We start from the raw sequence: 22,557 nt of genomic DNA on the forward strand, positions 1-22,557 counted from the left end.
AATGCCATCACACACACACACACACACACACACACACACACACACACACACACACACGGAGGGGCAGCAATAGGTGATGGAAATACTTGTAATGACTTCAACACCACCAAGCCTTGAACATAATCATTTCAATAGACTGGTGATTGTTGTTTTTCAAGGAAAATACGTGTACAGTATATAAGATCCTCTGCTTTTAGTATGTTCTCTTCTAATCTGAAAATAACTTTTGGGAATTAAGGAACCATACAATCTGCAGAATTTACATAATGCCTTGGCTATTGTTGATGCTGCTTACAACATAATTGAAATCACAACACCTGTTTTTTTGTGTTTTATTGTCAATATACCCAAACCCTAACTCCTCAGGTGATGCAACTAAATTAGGGTGAAGGGAAAATGAACTGAAATAAAAGTATTACGGCTGAGTTCAATTTACATTCCAAGCAACTTTTTTTTTTTTTTTTTAAGTTTGGTAGTTCCCTCTAACTGCCACCATAGATGGCGGCCGTTCCTGGTAAGCCTCTGTCCAGTTATCACATTTGGGACGGAAGATAAAATTTTAAAAACTATTTGTGAATTCAAAATGGTTCTCATATTAATTCTTTCAAGAAGGTCAGCGTGAAGAGGAAAACAGAAGTTCAATAAGCATGCAACACCTCCTAGTAGATGTCTGTAAAACGTTTTTTAAATGAAAGCTCAATGTGCTCGGATATTTTTATAACACATGTTGTAGGTATTTATTTACTTTTCTGTCTCAATATTGGGGTTGATCCAGTTTTAATCATATTTTGTATCTACTGAAATCTAGTGCACTTATTTCCAGCAATTTTACTAGATCTTGCAACCTTTCTTCTTCCTGGTTTTTCTTGCTTTCTTCACCCACCAGTTAGCAGAATCCTGAGTAATCTGGGTTACATAATACATAATGTGACATGAGAATTCAAGCAACTGAGACTTCTTTTAACCACAGTTAAGCAAATTATACCTTAATATATTATGCAAAACAAATTAGTAAGTTGCTTCTGATGCACCTCCCTCCTTAAAGGTTTTTCCATAAAGCTTTTTAGAACTTGTGATAAATATTTCTGGAATTATTTTTCTTGTGGTTAGCTTGATTACATGGCCAATTCTATCGATGCCATTACACTGAGAACAGAGAACTTAAGAGGTAAATTTGCTCAGAAAATAGCTTATCTTCTAGCAGCAATTTTCTCAGGCAACCAGGAAAAAAAATGTCTGTTCTATAGAACACCAAAACAGGGTTCTTCTTCCAACTTCAAAATTAATAGAATAGGCAATGTATTTATTGAAATAGGCAGGCTATTTTGTGGCTAATTGTGGAGTGCTTGCTCAGCTTTGCTATCCAATATATTTGCAGTCTTCTCCAGCTTGGTGCTCTTCAAATATATTGGGCGCCAAATGTTATATTTGCCAACCACTATGGTCTTGGAAGTCCTACACATCTGGAGATACCAAACTAGGGAAAACTGCCCCCCTTTTTACTGCAGTTGTAGAGGTATAACTTTGCTCTTGCTGTTCCAAATGAAAAATACGTATTGTGTCCCTGATCTACACTATAGGTGGGGGTGTAGAATTTGGGCAATGCATTATTTCATTCTATGGACAGTAAAAATGAATAAAATCTGCAAAGGGATTTGGTTCAGATTACTGAAACTATCCTCTTTTGGCAATAAACGTGAATTCAGATAAGATCAAAACAGAGGCAATAAGATCTAAACACAGAGACTCCAACACAAAAAAATAATGGGAAAAATGAGCAAGCTGAGTTTTTATGCAACATCATGTCTGTTTGACAAGAGAAAAAACAACAACAACTTCTAGACAAAATGGAATCAAGCAAACTTTTGTGCATGGATGAAAAAGATCCCTTGTACGTCATCAACTCCTATCTTCAGGGTTGGAGGCATGTTGTAGGAATGGAAATCATGAATATGGTAGCCATTTTTTGCAAACGATTCCTTGATGTCTGCTTCACTCAGGGGCACAACCGTCAGCTTTACTTCTCCTGCTAAGTAGAAAGATTCTTCCAAAGCTCCAATCATGAGGAAATGGCCACCAGGTTTAAGGAGTCTGGTGACATTCTGAAAAGCTTTATCAAAGCTTGGGCGGTCAGGGCTCGCAGCCTCTAAACAAAAAGTAGAAACCAAAGCATCAGCTGGCTGGCTGAGCAAAGAACCCAGTGGGTCAGGTTGATGGATGTCAATGGGAAGGATTCTTTTCAGCTTCTTTTTCAGCTTTTGCTCTTTCTCCTTCCACATTTCCCTATAGTCACCAGGAAGAAAAAAAGAGGCAGAGCAGATTTATGGCTGGTATGAGACATGGAAAGTTTAATTGTAATATAGAAATGGAGTTGTGTCAAATCACATGAGGTGGCACATAGATCAGTCTGGCTCCTGGTTCATATTTCTAGGTACAACATAATCTTCACTTTCTTTTCCCACAAATCATGGTGGGGCCCTCCTAAGCGGACATAAATTCCAAGAATATATATATAGCTTTTCCCTAAATCCAAAAGCAAAGTCTCTTCTCAGTTTCTTACCCTTTGCCCTCAATTTTACAAACGTGCTGGATATAAGGGGACCAATCAAAGCCATCCTTGTCTTCATTGTGCACCCAGTTGTGAATGAAAACCCGGTTTACTTCCAGGAAGTCGGTAGCTATAATCTCCTCAAAGTAGTCACAGGCACTGAGGAGCTGGTAGATGGTTGGGCCTGTGCCAATATCAATCAGAGTGTGGCCAGTGATTTTTCCTGCAAGGGATTTAAAAGGGGGAGGGGAAACCAAGATTTGCAAAAGTTAGAAATGTTTATTTAAATACCAAAATTAGGCTAGTTAGTGACAGTGAAGTGGAATTGGAGGAGGAGGAGGAGGAGGCATTGGAATGTGGTGCTTGGATACACACTGAGACTCTTCTTTATACTTAATCCCATTAACCCCAAAGTGTCATCCAGAAAATGATTTCTTTTGTTTTTTATCACAGCGCTATAGAATCCTAAGTGGATGTGTGGAAGGAAAGCAGGGTATTGGCTCTCTATATAATATTAAATAGTAGCTGCTATTCATTTTTAGTTTCCTCTTTAGCTTTGTGCTAAACAGCTTAGGTGCTGTTATTGTAAGAAATTAAGTGGTTGCCTTAACAGAAATAGAACACTAGCCCATTTGACATTCCAGGAGGCAGACAAATTTTCCTGAAAATTTCAGAGATTAAATCAAGGGCTTTTTGTAGTCAAAGAATTATTCCATGATTGTTAACCTACTAAGTTTAAGCATTATTAAAACAATATAACAGGAAGAGGGGTTAGTATAACATTTCTAATTTGTGATGTCCCACAGTATACATTTAACAGCAACTTGTATATTATCTTTCCACCTTCAAAGAAGTCAGTAATTCATCAAAGAGAGTAGAAAAGGCTGCTTCATATCTGCAGTTTTTTAAATTTATAAATATGCATGAACATTTAGAAATCGTTACTAGATTTGAATAAGGATAAAGGTAAAAGTTCCCCTCGCACATATGTGCTAGTCCTTTCCCAACTCAAGGGGGCGGTGTTCATCTCTGTTTCAAAGCCAAAGAGCCAGCGCTGCCTGAAGACATCTCCATGGTCATGTGGCCGGCGTGACTAAACGCCAGAAACGTACGGAACACTGTTACCTTCCCACCAAAGTTGGTCCCAATTTTTCTACTTGTATTTTTTACATGCTTTCAAATTACTAGGTTGGTAGAAGCTGGAACAAGTAATAGGAGCTCACCTTGTTACACATCACTAGGGAGTCAAACCGCTGAACTGCCAACCTTTCGATTGATGAACTCAGTGTCTTAGCCACTGAGCCACTACACCCCTTTCAGATTTGAATAAAAACACAGCATACTTGCAGGAAGACCAGCCACGTCAACTATACAATGTTGAGGAATCACTTCAGGACCCCTGTTCTCCTTTCATATCATTCTTAATTCTTAATTCTTACATTAGATGCAGATTTCTTAATCTTCAGGCACAGGATGCCTGGACATTTGCATCTTTCTCTGATAGCCCTTCAGTTACATTACAACATTTTGTCAAGAAGAAAGTATACAGTCACAACAGCTATTCTAGTAGAATTAAGTGCTAATATGCAAATAAGATTATTTGTCTTGTGAAATCTGAGCTGCTAGGTAAAAGAGAATGCTTTGTTTCAACCTGGTTGATTCAACCCAAGTTTCAAAAATCAAAATCACGCCCATTTAGCAAATAAGCATTAAAATAAAAAAGATTGCTACCAAATCTGATGGGAGCAAGTTTTGGGGTTTCATTATCTGCAAATTCATAAATAGGACGAATGTTAGTTAAAACCAAACCCTGGCATTTGCTCTTCCATGGGGAATATCCAAGATAGGATGGACAAGGATTGTTTGCTCAGATGGCCATTCCAGGCATTGCTGGAGAAGAGCCTCTATTCTTCAAATATTCTAAACTAGGCAGATGATGATGGAGATGATGATGATGATGACGATGATGACGATGATCAATTAAAAGATGCATTGATCAGTTTCACCATGAGTTCACTCTGGCGAATTTTTTCTAGTTGTGTCAAAACTCAGAAACACAGGTATTTTCATACCCAGCTTAATTATAACAATTCTGCAAGAGGACACTGCAAGGTGATCTTTTGGCTCAGATTTTGAGATGTAAAAGTCATAATTTTGAAAGAGCTCAACTGTTTTCTTACTGTGAAAACCTTCAAAAGGTTATTACTGGCCCACCTGAAAGCTATCACAGATCTGCTGCTAGACTCCCTGCAGTTTGCCTACTGTGAATATATCAGCAGATGATGCTGTCGATATAGCATTGTACTACAACTTACAACATTTAGAATCCCCCCAAAACTATGTAAGGGTCCTTTTTGTAGACTTCGGCTTTGCATTCAACACTATTGTTCCAGAAATCCTCCTCTCTAAATTGACTCAGATAGCTGTGCCTGATCACACATGTAGATTGATTATAAACTTTCTAATGAATAGGAAGCAGCAGGTTAAGCTAAGGAAAATAACATTGAATACCGGTTCAATTAGCACAGGACTGTGTGCTTTCTCCATTACTCTTTTCTCTCTATACCAATGATTGCATCTCGGAGAATCCTTCTGTTAAAATACTGAGGTTTGCAGATGATACAACAGTCATTGGTCTCATTCGAAATGATGATGAGTCTGCACATAGACAAGAGGTAGATCTGGCCCTGGTCCTGTGGTGCAGCCAGAACTGAACTGGAGCCGAATACTTAAAACTGTAGAGATGATAGTAGATTTTAGAAGAAGTTCTCCTATTTTTTTTTAATTATTTTTTTATTTGCATTTATATCCCGCCCTTCTCCGAAGACTCAGGGCGGCTTACACTATGTCAGGCAATAGTCTTCATCCATTTGTATACTATATACAAAGTATATAGTATATATATATTTTTTACACCTCTTACAATATCAGACAATACAGGATCAACAATAGGGATCTTCAAGTTTCTGGGTTCTATTATCTCCCAGGACCTGAAATGGACACCTAACATTAGAACCATCATTAAAAAGGCACATATATAAACTATATAAACTCAGAAAGCTCAGATTGCCCAAGGATCTACTGATACAGTTCTACAGAGGAATTTCAGAGGAAATACTGAGTCTGTCATTTGTACCTCAATAACTGTCTGGTTTGGCAGAGCAGCCAAACAGAACAGGTCCAAAGTTTAATGGATTATTGGGACTGCAGAAAAAATAATTTCAGCCAGCCTGCCTTCCATTAAGGTCTGAATGCTGCACCAACCAGAAAGAGGACTGAGAAAATACAGATACAGGAATGGCTGCAGGATTTAATTAAATGTGAAATAGAATTCAATCCGGAATTATTTCTCCTGGGGATATTTAGGGCGAAATATAATAGAAAGATAAAATATTTGATGTTACATATATTAAAACTGCTCAAGGAGCTGCTGATACAGTTCTATTTATTTATTTATTTATTTATTTATTTTATTTATATTTCTATACCGCCCTTCTCCCAAAGGACTCAGGGCGGTTTACAGCCATATTTAAAACAATTTTTACAAACGCTAAAATAATTTAAAATGAAATATTTAAATTTAGGCTGACTCCTTAAAACCCATTTAAAATTCCCAATTAAAACTATCAGGCCAGTCCTACACGATGAAACAGCCATGTTTTCAGCTCGCGTCAGAAAGTCCGGAGATCAGGGAGTTGGTGAATACCTGGTGGTAATTCGTTCCAGAGGGTTGGGGCCCCCACAGAGAAGGCCCTCCCCCTGGGGGTCACCAGCCGACATTATCTACCCGACGGTACCCCAGAGGAACCCAGAGTTCTACAGAGGAATTATTGAGTCTGCCATCTGCACCTCTATAATTGTCTGGTTTGGTTCTGCAGCCCAACAAGACAGACACAGATTTCGAGGCTAATTAGAACTGCAGGAAAAACAATTGCTTCCAACTTGCCTTCCACTGAGGACCTGTATACTGCACAAGTGAAAAAGAGGACCGTGAAAATATTTACAGATCCCTCACATCTTGGACATAAACTGTTTCAACTCCTACCCTCAAAACGATGCTACAGAGCATTGCACACCAGAACAACTAGAGACAAGAACAGTTTCTTCCTGAACGCCATCACTCTGCTAAACAAATAATTCCCTCAACACTGTCAAACTATTTATTAAATCTGCACTACTATTAATCTTTTCATCGTTCCCCTCACCCATCTCATTCCACTTATGACTGTATGACTGTAACTTTGTTGCTTGTATCCTTACGATTTATATTGATATTGATTGTTCCTGATTGCTTATTTGTACCCTATGACTATCATTAAGTGTTGTACCTTAGAATTCTTGATGGAGGTATCTTTTCTTTTATGTACACTGAGAGCATATGCACCAAGACAAATTCCTTATGTGTCCAATCACACTTGGCCAATAAAAAATTCTATTCTATTCTATTCTATTCTATTCTATTCTATTCTATTCTATTCTATTCTATTCTATTAATGGTGGCAAGGATTGCCTTTGTGCTGTATTGGAAGAAAGATAGTGTACTACCAAAGGGATTGGTAATTCAAAAAATATTTGCGCGGAAATGGATAAACTCACACTAGAGCTAAAGGGAAAGGATGACTCAGAATATTATGCAGTATGGGAGAAATGGTATGAATGGGTAGAAAATAGAAATAAGGAATGGAAATGTACATAAAGGAATAGAACATTTAGAAATAGAATGTATAGAATGTATTGAATAAGGTAAAGGTAAAGGTTCCCCTCGCACATATGTGCTAGTCGTTGCCAAAACTCTGCCGAACACTTAATTCCCACAGCATTGTCTTGGGCCTAAGATATTTACCCATGTAGTAGGCTGTATTGCTATTATCATCTTTCTCATCTTCTCATTTCTCATCTTCCCCAACTGTTTTCTTATGATTTATACTTGTTGTTTGTATCATATGATTAATGATTGTAGCTATGATTTATGCTCTATGACGTATAATTTTGTTATTGTATGTATGTACACTGAGAGCTTATGCACTAAAGACAAATTCCTTGTGTGTCCAATCACCCTTGGTAATAAAGTATTCTATTCTATTCTATTCTATTCTATTCTATTCTATTCTATTCTATTCTATTCTATTCTATTCTAATTCTAATTCTAATTCTAATTCTATTTCTATTCTACTCTATTCTACTCTACTCTCCTGATTATCAAGGTTAGCATTTTGAAAATGTATTAACAAATACTCTATTAACAGGAGGGGAAATAATCTAGGAGAGGAGACCACAGAATGTTCCAGCCAGAAGAAAAAAATAATGTTAAGTATCAGGAGCCCCTTTCAACTAATAGAAATCTTGGTAACCCCTTACCTGTGGCAAAGGCATCTGCCAGGCAACGGAGCTTCCAAGGCACAACAAACTCCTCACTAGTGAAATTGGCACGTGGCGGCACATAGTTGTTCTGCAAGTAAGCCATCGGGTTGAACTTCTGATAGTTTTCAGCCATAGCTGCAACACCAATGGCATTCATGGCTTTGGAGATACTTAGCTGTATTCAGCTCACCTACTGTGCTTGGAGTTGACAAGTGGTGGTTTTATAGCCCTGTGTGCCCAAGGTATTAGAACAAGTTAATGGACCCAATGCAATTAGTGCCAAGTACTTTGAGCTGATACCATCAGAGATTCCCTGTAGGGTATCTATAAATTGGAGTCATTTGTCCAATATACATCCACGCCCTTTCATAGAGTAATTGAGAAGACCTTTCAAAGAGCTTCTGGCAAAGCTGTTGGGGGAAGGCAAGGGAATGGAGTGTGTATCTTGTACTGGACAGTCATTTAATAACTGTATTGAAAGGACACTTTATTGAGGTTGTACATTCAGTATAACAAAATTAGTGTCAGGAACCAGGGAGGGCAATATGGTATGACAGATACCACTGTCCTTCAGGGAAGGATCTTGTTCCCAAATAATGCATAGCTCTTGAATTTAATATATGATCCACCCTCCCTCTTTTGAGAGACAGGAAATAGCAGTTGTAAATCAAGTTCCTTCTATATCATCAAATCACCTTAGACACAATCCAGATGGGGCAATGACTCTCCTCCAGCCCCCACCAAGGGACGCAAATCTTTCATTATTTAGGACCAGACTACACATTATATAGGAGATTTGCAATCAGAACCCCAAACATTTAAAAATAAAACACTGAAACAAAAATGGATATCCTCACTCTCAACTGCTTTTCTTGGACAATAGAACCAGAACAGAATACAATAGAATAGAATACAATAGTAGAGTTGGAAGGAACCCTTAGAGGTCTTGTATTCCAACCCTCTGCCCAAGCAGGAGACCCTACACATTTCAGACAAATGCCTGCTTAATATATATTTAAAAGCCTCCAATGATGGAGCACCCAGAACTTCTGAAGGCAAGCAGTTCCACTAGTTTATTGTCCTCTTTAGTTCTATGTTGCTTCTTCCCTTGGTTAATTTCCATTGCTTCTCGCCTTTCCTTCTGGTGCTTTGGAAAGGAGGCTGACCCCCCGCTTTTTCATAACAGCCCCTCAGATATTGGAACACTGCAAACGTATGGTCCCTAATCCTTCTTTTCACTAGGCTAGACATATTGTAGTACCCAATTCCTGCAATCATTCTTCATATGTTTTAGTCTTCAACCCAGTGGTGAAACTGGTTTACTACCGGTTCGCTGGCTTTATGCGAGTTGTGACAAATGCGAGGTGTGCGCGTGCAGTGCACACCAAAAGGAGGCATGGGGTAAGTAGAACAGCACACGCGGGGGAGGGGGGGGCGTGATCAGCTGTGGCGCACGATCTTTTTTTTTTACTTTTAAAAGCATTTTTTTTACAACCTATTCGGCTGAAGAGGTTGTAAAAGAATGCTTTTAAAAGTAAAAAAAGAGGCTCTGACGGTCATGCAGCTCAGCTGGGCATAGGTGGGGGGCAGGGCGGGGATTTTTGCTACCAGTTCTCTGAGCCACCCGCCATCATCACTATCAGATCAGCCGATCCAGTGCGAACCGGGAACATTTCACCCCTGCTTCAACTCCCTAATCATGTTTGTTACACTCTTTCCAGAGTCTAATCACCTTTTTAATACTGTGGTGACCAAAACTGGATGCAGTATTCCAAGTGTGGTCTTATAAAGGCCTTATAAAGGAGTACTAACACTTTGTATGATTTTGATTATATCCCTCTGGGATTGCATTAGCTTTTTTGGTGGCTGCAGCATACGAATGGCTCAGTGATTGTCCACTACGACTCCAAGTGAGTCATCCACTACGACTCCAAGTGATTGTCCACTACGACTCCAAGTGAGTCGTCCACTACAACTCGAAGTGATTGTCCACTACGACTCCAAGATCCCTTTCACAGTTACTGACATTCAGCCAAGTTTCACCTAATTTATACCTGTTCATTTTGTTTTTCTTGCCTAAGTGTAAAACCTTACTTTCATTGAATTTCATTTTGGGACCCAGTATTCAAATCTGTCGAGATCCATCTGGATCTTCAACCTATTTTCTGGGGTGTTGGCTATTCCTGTCAGCTTGGTTTCATCTGCAAATTTGACAAGTTCCCCTTCTATTCCCTCATCTAAATTGTTTATGAAGATATTGATAGAACCTTGTGGTACCTTACTACATACTTCCTTCCCTGTAGATGCAGTTCCATTAAGGGCTACTTGTTGAGTGTGGTTGTCAGCCAGTTACAAATCCATCTGGTGGTAATGCCCTCACATTTTTCTAGCTTATTAGAAGTAGGTTGTGGTCTATGTGGTCAAATGCCTTACTGAAATGCAAATATACTATATCCATAACATTTTGCTAATCCACTAATTTAGTCACTTTGTCAAAGAATGAGAAGATTTGTTTGGCATGATCTGTTTTGACAAACCTTTATTAGTTTCTGATTGTTATTTTTGCTTGCTTCTAAGTGTTCACAGATCCTTTTTTAAATTATCTTTTCTATGATCTTCCCAAATATTAATGTCAAGCTGATTGATATGTAGTTTCCTGAATCTGTTTTCTCCCTTTTTTTGAAGATGGGAACCACATCAGCTCTTTTCCAGTCCTCTGGTAGTTCCTTGGTATTTCAGGACCTTTGAAAGATATGGTTCAATGGTTCCAAGATCATGTGTGCCAACTCTTTCAGAACTCTGGGATGTAATCTTGGTAATGTAATCTGGGATGTAATCTTGTAATCTTGGAAGCAACTTAGAACTAAGGAGAAATTTCCTGACAGTTAGAACAATTAATAAGTGGAACGACTTGCCTGCAGAAGTTGTGAATGCTCCAACACTGGAAATTTTTAAGAAAATGTTGGATAACCATCTGAACGAGATGGTGTAGGGTTTCCTGCCTGGGCAGGGGGTTGGACTAGAAGGCCTCCAAGGTCCCTTCCAACTCTGTTGTTATATATATTATATAATCCAGGTGACTGGAACTCATTTAGAGTGGACAGGTGTTCTCTTACAGGTATTCTCCAACTCATCTAGAGTGGACAGGTGTTTTCTTGCCTATTTTAATATAAAATTCTATTCCATCTTTTACAGTTCTCTTTTTGGTAGGGTCGGCTATTTTTTTCTTTTTGTGTGAAGACAAATGCAAAGAAAGAATTGAGTAACTCTGCTTTCTTCCTGCTGCTCATCACTTCCTGGCCATCTTCTCCTGTTAGTGGACAATTGTTTCTTTGACTTTTTTCTTGTTTTTTATATGTTGAAAGATTTTTTAAAAATTATTTTTGGCATTTGTTGCAAGTCTTACTTCATTCTGAGCCTTAGCTTTACCTTTTGCAGCTTTAGGCCATATGCTGATATTCTGTCTTAGTTATGTATCTGTCTTTCCATTTTTTATACTTATCCTTTTTGTCTATCAGTTTATCAGAGAGGTCTTTGTGCAGTCATGCTAATTTTTTCTTGGAGTTCTTATTTTTCTTTTCTGTTGTGTTCTATGTTTGTGTCTGCATTATATTGAATTCTAATATGAATTCTCCCCCAAGAATCCTGCAACTTCAAGCCCCTCTATAATTTCTTCTCTGTTAGTAAGAATTAGATCCACTATAACATTATACCCTCTAATCCCTTCCTCTACTTTTTGGATGACAAAGTTGTCAGCTAGGTTGGTCAGGAACCTGCTCCCACTTAATGCAGAGTTTGTCTTCCAGTTGATGCTAGGATAGTTAAGGTCCTCCATTGTGTTTCCTGCATACATTTGTTAACTGATTAGAAAAATGTTCATCTATTTCTGGGAGAAGAAATAATATTTAATTTTTATTCTTTATACTATGTTTCTGATTAAACTGATCCTCAATTCACAGAGTTTGCTCAATTTTTCAAAGTTGGGACAGAAGTAAAAATACCATGCAATATTAAATATATAATATTTTAAACAATATTAATTGTTAAAAAGAAATGCTACACTTAGTTGATACATTTTACTTTGATAGATGCATCAAAGATATTTGGCATGTTTGGATAGAACAATGAAAATGTTTGCCTGTTGACTGACATAATTATGACATTTTTTGCTCTCTGCAACTGCTGATAAGGCACTATTAGCTGTATATCCCGTTGAACCCTTTGAAGTTATAAAATGATATAATCTCCACTATGCAAGTGCATCCAAATGCACTGAATTACAATCCCACCATCACTAGTGCATTATTTATATGTTGTATTTATTTATTTGTCAAGCATGTATTTTATGACAGATACAAGTGTAAACATAATTATAAATACATGAAAAGATACGAATAAAAGAAAACATTAGGACAGGGACGGTAGGCACACTGGTGCATTTATGCACACCCTTTACAGACCTCTTAGGAATGGGGTGATGTCTACTGTAGACAGTCTAAGGTTAAAGTTTTGGGGATTTGGGAAAGAAACCACAGAGTCAGATAGTGCATTCCAGGCGTTGACAACTCTGTTACTGAAGTCGTATTTTCTGCAGTCTAGTTTGAATAGAATAGAATAGAATAGAATAGAATAGAATAGAATAGAATAGAATAGAATAGAATAGAATAGAATTTTTATTGGCCAAGTGTGATTGGACACACAAGGAATTTGTCTTGGTGCATATGCTCTCAGTGTACATAAAAGAAAAGATACGTTCATCAAGGTACAACATTTACAACACAATTGATGATCAATATATCAATATAAATCATAAGGATTGCCAGCAACAAGTTATTATTATTATTATTATTATTATTATTATTATTATTATTATTTATTGGATTTATAAACCGCCCTTCTCCCGAAGGACTCAGGGCGGTGTACAGCCAGGATAAAAAAGAACCATATACAGTTAAAATACAATTAAAAAACTTATTATAAAGTTATAGTCATACAGTCATAAGTGGAAAGAGATTGGTGATGGGAACTATGAAACGATTAATAGTAGTGCAGATTCAGTAAATAGTCTGACAGTGTTGAGGGAATTATTTGTTTAGCAGAGCGATGGCCTTCGGGAAAAAACTGTTCTTGTGTCTAGTTGTTCTGGTGTGCAGTGCTCTATAGCGTCGTTTTGAGGGTAGGAGTTGAAACAGTTTATGTCCAGGATGCGAGGGATCTGCAAATATTTTCACGGCCCTCTTCTTGATTCGTGCAGTATACAGGTCCTCAATGGAAGGCAAGTTGGTAGCAATTATTTTTTCTGCAGTTCTAATTATCCTCTGAAGTCTGTGTTTTTCTTGTTGTTGTTTGGATTGGTTTACCATGAGTTTGTATCTATTGTGTGCTCTTGTATTGTTTTTTTTTTTTATTTGCATTTATATCCCGCCCTTCTCCGAAGACTCAGGGCAGGTTACACTATGGTTAAAGCCAAAGTATTCATTGGCTGGTAGGACATTGTAGCAGATAATTTTATGCACTATGCTTAGGTCAGACCAAAAATGGAGAAGTTCTTAGTTGTCTAAGCCCAAAATTTCGAGTCTGGTGGCATAAGATATTTTGTTATGAGTAGAGGAGTGGAGGACTCTTCTTGTGAAATTATTGTTGGCTGAGATGGCAGGAACATCTGGAAGATATCATACTGGGGAAGGCTGCTTTAGACCCAGTCTGCAATGTGATCCTTAACATGAGTGGAAGATGTAGAACAAAGAAGAAATCTGCATCTCCATCCCCTTCCCATCACATTTTTGAATGTATTAACAGAGCATGGAAGAATAGGAAATGAAAGTTACAGAGCCATGAAGCATGTAGAGTTGAATGTGAATATCATAAAGTAATCTTTATTTCAAAAAGAAACATACTAGATGTTCTGCTTTGAATTCCACAAATCACCCTGCTTTGCAGAATTGGATGGAGAGAAAATAGTGTAACTATTTCCAATCTGCTGACCTCCCCTGGTTGGGAATTCCAGAGGACTAGGCAAAATATTTGTTGCAAAACAAAGGAAGGAGGTGGAGAGAAAATGAAGTTTGCTGTAGCCTACCTGCTGTGATGGAAAATACCTTATTGAGGGAGGGGTGGAGGAAAGGCGAAGTTTTTCCAAAAAGGCATCAGTAGAACTATATATCTTTTATGGGAGCTAACTTCATTATTTTAATACCTCTTTTCTATTGATTTGCTTAGCCATGATATGTCATTATTTTAATAATGCAGCAGTCAAATCAAGAAAAACGGCTCACTTTTGCCAAAGAAATCTGGTATGACTTGATCTTATCAAAATCTAGTAAAACTGAGTACAAAAAGAATTGTTCTATGTAAAACTGAAGGTTACTATGGAATGGGGCTTATAAAGTATTCCAGCTGTGCTATTTTTTTCTTTCTTCTAAGATACCCAGAGGAGAAATTATGCTCTCATATTACTCTTTGCTAGCTGCTTATTTTTGCTTTTTTACAGCTAGTTTTTTGCCCTAATTTGCTTCACCCATCCCAGACTGAGATATAGTTAGAAACTGCATAAATCACAGGGAGATAATGGACTTAATGAATAACATAAATGAGAAATTAGAAAGTGCTCCACAAGGGATAATGAATTATGATCAAAAATCCCAGGAAATAGAGGAGACAATGGAGAGACCAGGGGAAAAGGCAGAACTAAATAAACAAACAAAACAAGAAGATAAGAGGGAAAAGATAATAAAAACTTATGAAGCAATTCAGGGAAAATATATGCTAAAAGACCAAAAAATGATACTGGAAAAACAGAAAGATATCTTTGAAAAGAAAATGAAGAGTTGGGCAGATGAAAGATAGTAGAGATGGAAGAAATATTTAAGCTAACCAGGAAAGAGGTAGACAAAGATGAAGACCCAAGGGAGGAATTTGGGAGGCAAGTCAAAAAACGAATAAGAATTGAAATATTAAAACAGGTAAGAGATGATGGATAGAGGAAATGTTTCGTAACACAAGATTGGCTTTGCTAGGAGCTAGTATAGAGGCATACAAGAAATAGGGGGAATTTTAATACGAATATTTTTATATAATATATGAAAAGTAATTATTGCTGTTAGTTGCGAAGTTGTGTCTGACCCATCACAACCCCATGGACAATGTTCCTCCAGGCCTTCCTGTCCTCTACTATCCTCTGGAGTCCATTTAAGCTCACACCTACTGCTTCAGTCAAATTACTGCATCCAGCTACCTGATTCTCTGTCGTCCCGTTCTTCTTTTGCCCTCAATCTTTCCCAGCATTAGGCTCTTCTCCAGTGAGTCCTTCCTTCTCATTTGGTGGACAAAGTACTTCAGTTTCATCTTCAGGATCTGGCCTTCTAAAGAGCAGTCAGGGTTGATCTCCTCTAGGACTGACCGGTTTGATCGCCTTGCAGTCCAAAGGACTTGCAGGAATCTTCTCCAGCACCATAGTTCAAAGGCTTCAGTTCTTTGGCGCTCAGCCTTTCTTGTGGTCTATTAAAAGTAATAGCTAGACACAAAGATTAGAGGTTGAAAGATGGTGATACTATAGACGTTCTAATGATACTGTTATTGTTATTAGAATGGGGGACTAAAATGTTAAACAATTAAATAATGAAGGCTTATATTTTAATACAAATATGTATAAGAATATTATTACAATTACATAAATTTGATTTAAATAACAAATAATATTAATACTATCATTACTACTTGTACACAAATGAATTATTCCCAGATGCCTCACTGTTCAATACTGTATTAATACTGATGTATATTCAAAAAATAAAAACAATATTTTTTAAAAAAGAAACTGTATCTTATTGCAACCAATTGAAAAAGCATTAAGTTCACATCAAGCAAGAGCCAGGGACAATTATCCCCACCTTAGTTGTACATCTATTGTGCACAGGCTGGGTGGTGGTAAATATGCAACTAAAAACATGTCAGTCATGCAAGCTGTTCCAAAATAATCAAGTGCACATCTGTCTGCATGCATGGGATCTGTCTGATATTGCGAGTTAGATGATACAACTGCCAGAAAACTTACTAAAAACAATTCTGAAGTTGGGAGGAGTGTAGGTTTAAAGCCTACTCTGTTCCTCATTATTATAGTGAACCAACGACTGGCATTAAGGAGTCATCTCATTTGTTTGTGCTGGCTGCTATCAACAATTAGTGTCTAGTAACGAAGAACAGCTGATGGGTTTCTAAAATCCACAGGCTAAATATCCCATACAATGCTGAATGAATGCCAAATCCTTATTTTTTTGATGTTGGAAAGGTTATAGAAAGATGAAAAAAAAAGAGTAAATAAGCATGGTGTCACTTGAGAACAATTCAATGCATGTTGATTCAGATCGAAATTCCTTTGAGTTCCGTGGGACTTTCTCATAGGTAAGATTGAAATGATGCATTCCCAAGGCATACTTGGGACTGGTTTACATACTACTTAATCCAAGAAAATAGTTCAAGGTTATTTTCCAACTAAAGAAGAGACCGACTGTCTGGCGGATCCACTGCCTCAGTTGCTTGGGACTGGCAAAGCAGGGATTCTTGTTTCTATGTCAATAGAATCCAGTTGTGGAAAGTTTGGTTATGTTAGAGCGAATTGAAGAAATCAAGCCATGTGCACCACAGGTATGTCTATTCAGTAAGTCACTAAGTCACATATGACCATTTCTCATGCCTTTTAACTAGTGCCATTTAAAAGTGTATGCTTGTTCTTCTTCCCAGCTTGTGAGTCCCTTCTTGTCCCATGTCTTCTCAGTGTTTGGTTTTACACATACTGCAATAGTCATGCTTCTTTTACTTCCAGCATTTCCATGCCTCTTGGTAGGGACTGCTTGCCAAGTCAACATCTCATGTTGCCCCTGACCCTATCTACCCTTCGGGAACATGCAGGACATTTTCTCCCAGTTACACCAAAGTTTTGGCAATGGGTCTCTCTGGAGATAAGAAAAGTGAGCATGAGCTTGGCTCTGAGGGAGTATGGTGCTCCTGAAACCTGAGGGGGAGAGAAAGAGGGAGGGAGGGAGGGAGGGAGTGGAAAGGTTTTTCCAAATGACTTCATCCTGCAGAACTGTCATAAGAGCTGTGTGCTCCCAAAGCAGGCCTCCCATCTTCCATCAACAAATTCTGCAAACCTTCCTTCTATTATAGAATACCTTCTTGATTTATTAGCCCTTGATCAGGGCTCCCAATAGCTGAAATAATGATTTTTTTTTCAATGAAAGATATCTTGAAATGAATTTGAAGTCAGAAATTCTTAGAAGAACTGATTCTGAATACCCTCCGCTTATACACCTTTTGCACACTGATGCTTTCTAGTATAATGGTTATAGGTGTTTGATGGTGAATATACAATTGTACGTACTCTGACAGTAATAGATAATATTAGTACTGAAGCGCTTATGAAATTGCATATTCTTTTACATAATAGTATAAATGTGCATGAATCTGTATACATGCTGCATAAATACATTATGATAGCCCAGGTTCTTGGGAAAAACATGATGCATATCAAGGTCAATGCCAGATAAAGAACTGGCAGCTGTAACTTCCCATTGTTGTCAACAGATTATCGTAATAATAATAATAATTAACAATTGTCAATGAGAAAGACCAAAAAAAAAAAAAGCCTCAATGGTGGATGTGGCAGTACCTGGAGATAGCAGAACAGTATAGAAAGAAATTCACAAAGTACAAAGATGTGCAAATAGAAGTATAATAATGGCAAAAGAGAGCAAAGATAGTACCTAGAGTTAATTGATGCCTTGGGTACAATCCCAAAACATCTTGAGCACCTCTTGAACACCGTTGATGAAATCATCTCATCATCTCAGTCAACTATAAAGAGCAGTTTACAGTTAGACTTGAAGAATTTACAGTTTACATCCTGCAACATTGAAAAAACATCTGCCTATTTCAGGTCTTTGGGAAGGACTTGATAGGTGGAACAAAAATGCAAGGTCGTCTCCAAATATCTGGCTGACTCTGAAAAGAACCATAATAATAAAGAGGAGGAGGAGGAGGAGGAGGAGGAGGAGGAGGAGGAGGAGGAGGAGGAGGAGGAAATATAGCCTAATGTTTACTGTACTTTCACAATTCCTTAATGATGTAAAAGTACCTGTATATTCTGCAAAATCAAAGATAATTTTTTAAAAAATTTTGGGCTGATCTAAAGGCATTAAGAAGCCATGTATCTCTAAAGATCCACTTTCTCCTTGAGAGAGAGAGAGAGAGACCCTAAATAAAGTTATGACTTTTTTGTTTTGTTTTTTCAAGAGTTCAGTAGATTTTACTTTGATGTGTTAGATTGCTTTAATGTCCATCCAAGTTAAAGATTGCTACATAATGCTGTAGATTTGGAACTTACAAGCTTTCTTTTCATCTTGAAATAGTGAATTAATTAAGTTACCAGTCCATACTATTGCCAGGAAGTACAGAAATAAAAGAGCATTAAAGAAATTGTAATGTCACTGATGTGGATTCCAGTAACACATATATCCCATGAGCGCAAAGGGGTGGAGAAGAAGAGAGGTATTCAGTATTGGAATGCTGTAGCAGTGACTCTGCAAGACTAATTTAGCTCCAGCACCATCCCCCAGGAATGAGCTCTCCTAAAACTATATAAACCAGCTAAGCAGGGACAAAACACTAGACAGAATTCAGATTTACAGATCTCGTTTTATTTCAAACAGACCTTTACACACAAGATGCACGGCAAGAGTGTGATTCTCCATAGCTCTGGAACCCTGTCTGCAGCTGAACTGGCCTGCCAGGTATTTGAGAAGGATGAGGCCCGGAAGGAATCATTCAATGTTGAATGGAAAGACTTGTCACTTACCTCAAGGCCTGAAGAAGGGTAAGTGCTTGGCTTTGATTAGGCAAAGGTTGTGTAAGACTTGATCAAAAATGATTTATTCCAGCAGATGGGTGGGGAGAGATTCCCCAATTCTTTTCTGAAACTTGGAGGATAGACTGCTGGGACTCCTATTAACATGTCTATACAAAGTGAAATCATGGTACATTCATTTAAGAAATCAAACATAGTCAGATCTTGGAAGCACTACATGCATCGGGAGATGGAAAACAGCTGGATTTTTCAAGAAGTTGATGTATTTCTTTTATCGCAAAGCAACAACTTCGTATGGGGTTGGATTGAAGTGTTTCTGAGGTTATGATTATGTATATCACCAGATATATGCCTACTATATGTTACACATAAAGACAAAAGAGACAGAAAGGGAAAGGCACACCCAAAGGATGAACATGAATATGAATCTCCATATGCACTAAGCTTGTGTTATGATATTGTAGATGAATAGGTATGTGACATTAAATCACAGCATCAGTGATACCCCATTGAAAAAGGTGAGTTGGGTTGAAAGGAGAATGGTATTTTCATGATTATTGCAGCCAGGATTTTAAAAAGTAGATTTTCCTGCTTCTATTCAATTCATTTTAGTAGATGGATCATATACATTGACTGTTTTGTTGGCTCAAAGCCAAGCTGAGTATAGGCAAGCAGGCCATGATAGAGTTGATTGTCCACTTTTGTTTACAAAAATATATTACCTCTGGCTGTAAGAGCAAATTTCTAGGCAAAGACCTGTCTAGTCTTGCTTCTGTTTCACCTACACTGGATAGGCAGGTGCTCTTGAAACAAATTACACATAGGAGTAAAAGGCAATTAATCTATTATTTTTTGGGAAGGGCAATACTGCTTCCTACTCTGGCAAGCATTGTAACTAATAGCCATTGAAAGGAGAATCTTCCATTTATTTGTCCAAGCCACCTTGGACAAATAAAGCCACCTAAATTGAAGCCACCTAACTTAGTGATGGTGAATGCCATCCTTGAATGATACATGTACTGAGTTCAATTTCACATAAGCTTAGCAACAAACATATACTTGAAGGCTTAGTATAATGTGTGAATATTATCATTGAATGAAAAGGACCTCCTTTCCTGAATTTCTCCAGTTTTCTGAGCATTTCAGGATCTACTACCATGAGAGAGAACGAGAGAACAGCAAAATGTTTTTTCTTCCCTTTACTCTATCCTTAGCATACAAAATGTAATATATGATGTCATTCTTCATTCTTTTTAAAACTGAATGTACAATCTTTTTTGGGGAGGGGGGGAAATACATCCTTAACATGTTCTCCCTTTTAAAGAGTGCTGATGACACTGTTTTACAGTATTTGAAATGCATCATTATTATATCACAAATCTGTGAAAAGACATTATGCAATATAATCTTCACCTCTTCCCTAATTATTTCTTCTTCCTTTCTTCCTCACACATTTAATCACATTGCCTGCTTAGTCCCCATTATCATTTATACGAAGTTAGAATATTTATTAGTCTGTTTTGTAGATAGTGAATCTCCCTTATATTGAACTATATTTGCTATTGCGTTCTTCATTCACCTAAACTGGATAGATTTTTTGGGGTGGGGAGATCTTCACAATTCCATCTGGAACTAACCACTTCCACTTTGTAGCTGTCCCAGCTAAGTATTTGCAATCAGAATGTCCTTCATGAACTTCTTCAATCCTATAAAGCCTTACTTAGACGTTCTCCTCTCAACAAACATCTACCACACGAAAGTAAAACTGGGCATGAGCCTCTTAGACAATCTCCTGTATCTTTTCTTTTTACTGGCTTTCTCAATTTGTGGAGGCTTGCTATGCGATTGACAACCATGGAAGATCAGGGCTCTAAAGGATGTATGAAAGGAACTTTCAAGCAGAAATAAACCTCCTCCCAGTGTAGATGTTAAACCATGTGGAAGCAGTGGGATGAAACTGAGAGACCTGAGTTTGCATGCTCTTACTGCATCACTAATTTCTTCCTTTTGGCAAATGGAGCATGGACTTCAAACAAGCCAATTGAGAATGTGATTTTGAATGGCAACATTCTTGATGGCTTCATTCTTCCAGATGAAAAAACTCAGTTTCCCTGTTTCTGCTAACAATGTATGTTGTAAGGTTGGTTTCAAGACAGAATTATTAAGATATGTTGTAGGGTGGATTTTTAATTCATACTGTGCTCACATCCATATAGCTGCTCTCACTCTGAGGTGGACAATCAGCACAAAGAAACCTACCACCAACAACAGGAGGCTTGGGCCATAGTTCAGCGATCACCATGGGGTATCCTCCGTCTAGGTCTGCTGGGTGAACCTCTCGTCTCTTACCATCTGCCTTATCAGCGAGCTCTGCCTTTGCCCATCTTCACACCAGGCAAGCTAAGCACCAAGTCTGAACGGGAGCTGACACCAACTCCATCAGAGTCAGTGGAGTCTCTGCCAGTCACAGGTGTCTGCCCTGACAAGAAACCTGTGTTTGAGATCACCAAAGAGTTGCCTCTTGTTGTCCAGCCCACCTGCCCCGACTTCAAAAAAGCTGGCCTGCGCCGTTCACTGTCCCGCTCTATGTCTCAGGAGGCCCAGAGAGGCTGAGGCAACTCAACAATTCTCCTATTTGGGATTGGTTTGGGCCAATGTGCCTATTGCTGCATGAGGACAATCTGAAGGGGCCCAGATATATAGAAAAGACTTTGTAGGATTGAACTTTGGATGGCCTTCTTTTTCCGGGATGGGGAGGGGGGAGGGGGCAAGGATGTGGGATGTCTTTGTGTATATATATAATTAGATATATAATGTTACATATTTCTATGACCACTGCTTATTTTTCTGCATTGTTCTTTCTTTCTTCTTCTTTTGTTTAATGTTTTAACTGGAGAAGTAAGGAAGATCTACATGAATAAAGGAGAAAAAGAAAAGCAGCCCTCCCTTTGTGCAAGGTGATTGACATAATTGCCTAAAATTACAGTGAAAAATGAATTTGTAAAACGGCTGATCAAGACGATAAGAATTAACAGTTTCTGAGTTTAGAAAGTGAGAGCTATGCTGGGGTTATTCTTGAGCACAGGAAAATGGTGCTTAATGGTGTAGTAAGTGAAAGAATTTGGAGGAAATTGTTGGCCTTCTTGGTCGAGTTTTAGGAGGGAACTATGCAGCATTTAGGATAGGAGCTATCTTCTAGGATCCTATTCTGATATTCCTTCCCTAGTTTTGTGACTTAGGATATCAGAAACCCATGGAAATGTCCCAGTCAGTGAACATATGCGATGAAAGACGTGAGTAAGTATACCTCAGGAAAGTGATGAATGAAGGTTGACTTAAGAGATTTAGAGAAAGGGTAGGAAATGGATTTAATTTATAAAGAACAGATTTGGTCTTTCACCTCCTTGTCCCTTCCATGTACAAGTAGTTGAGGAGGAAGAAAGATTCCACTGTCAATTTTTCCTAGTGCCTTCTATTTCTTGTCTTGTTTTCTTTTAAATAAAATGATACATGGATTTCTCTTGATTGTGTTCTAAAGGATTAATGAAATAAAAATAAAATGATGGAATGTGTCTCTCTTTTCACTTGGACACTTTTCTAGTTCTACCAACCTGCCTTCAAATTCATTGGGCACATTTTTGAACATAAACTTCCATTAGATACCTTTAAGAGGCAAGTTGCTTTGAATAGTGAGATGGGCTGCATATAAATTTAATAAATAAGCAAATAATAAATATGTTGCATGGCTAAAGAAAGCCACTATAAAGCTACAAGCTGACTCATGCCA

General features: G+C 37.9%; 2 protein-coding genes across 2 annotated transcripts; one reads left to right on the forward strand and one right to left on the reverse strand.

The window, feature by feature from the left end:
• Nucleotides 1-1,853: 1,853 nt before the first annotated feature.
• Nucleotides 1,854-8,066, reverse strand: PNMT (phenylethanolamine N-methyltransferase). The gene is made up of 3 exons (XM_058182304.1): nt 7,907-8,066; nt 2,561-2,771; nt 1,854-2,283 (listed from the first exon to the last, which is right to left on the reverse strand). The coding sequence occupies exons 1-3, from the start codon at nt 8,064-8,066 to the stop codon at nt 1,854-1,856; spliced, it is 801 nt and encodes a 266-aa protein (XP_058038287.1).
• A 10,496-nt stretch (nt 8,067-18,562) lies between these two features.
• TCAP (titin-cap) lies at nt 18,563-22,338 on the forward strand. Its single transcript, XM_058182305.1, has 2 exons — nt 18,563-18,779; nt 20,987-22,338. The coding sequence occupies exons 1-2, from the start codon at nt 18,631-18,633 to the stop codon at nt 21,381-21,383; spliced, it is 546 nt and encodes a 181-aa protein (XP_058038288.1). The 5' UTR covers nt 18,563-18,630; the 3' UTR covers nt 21,384-22,338.
• The last annotated feature ends 219 nt before the right edge of the window (nt 22,339-22,557 follow it).

Source organism: Ahaetulla prasina, chromosome 4, assembly GCF_028640845.1.
Source record: "Ahaetulla prasina isolate Xishuangbanna chromosome 4, ASM2864084v1, whole genome shotgun sequence".
In the NCBI taxonomy this organism is placed as follows: Eukaryota; Metazoa; Chordata; class Lepidosauria; order Squamata; family Colubridae; genus Ahaetulla; species Ahaetulla prasina.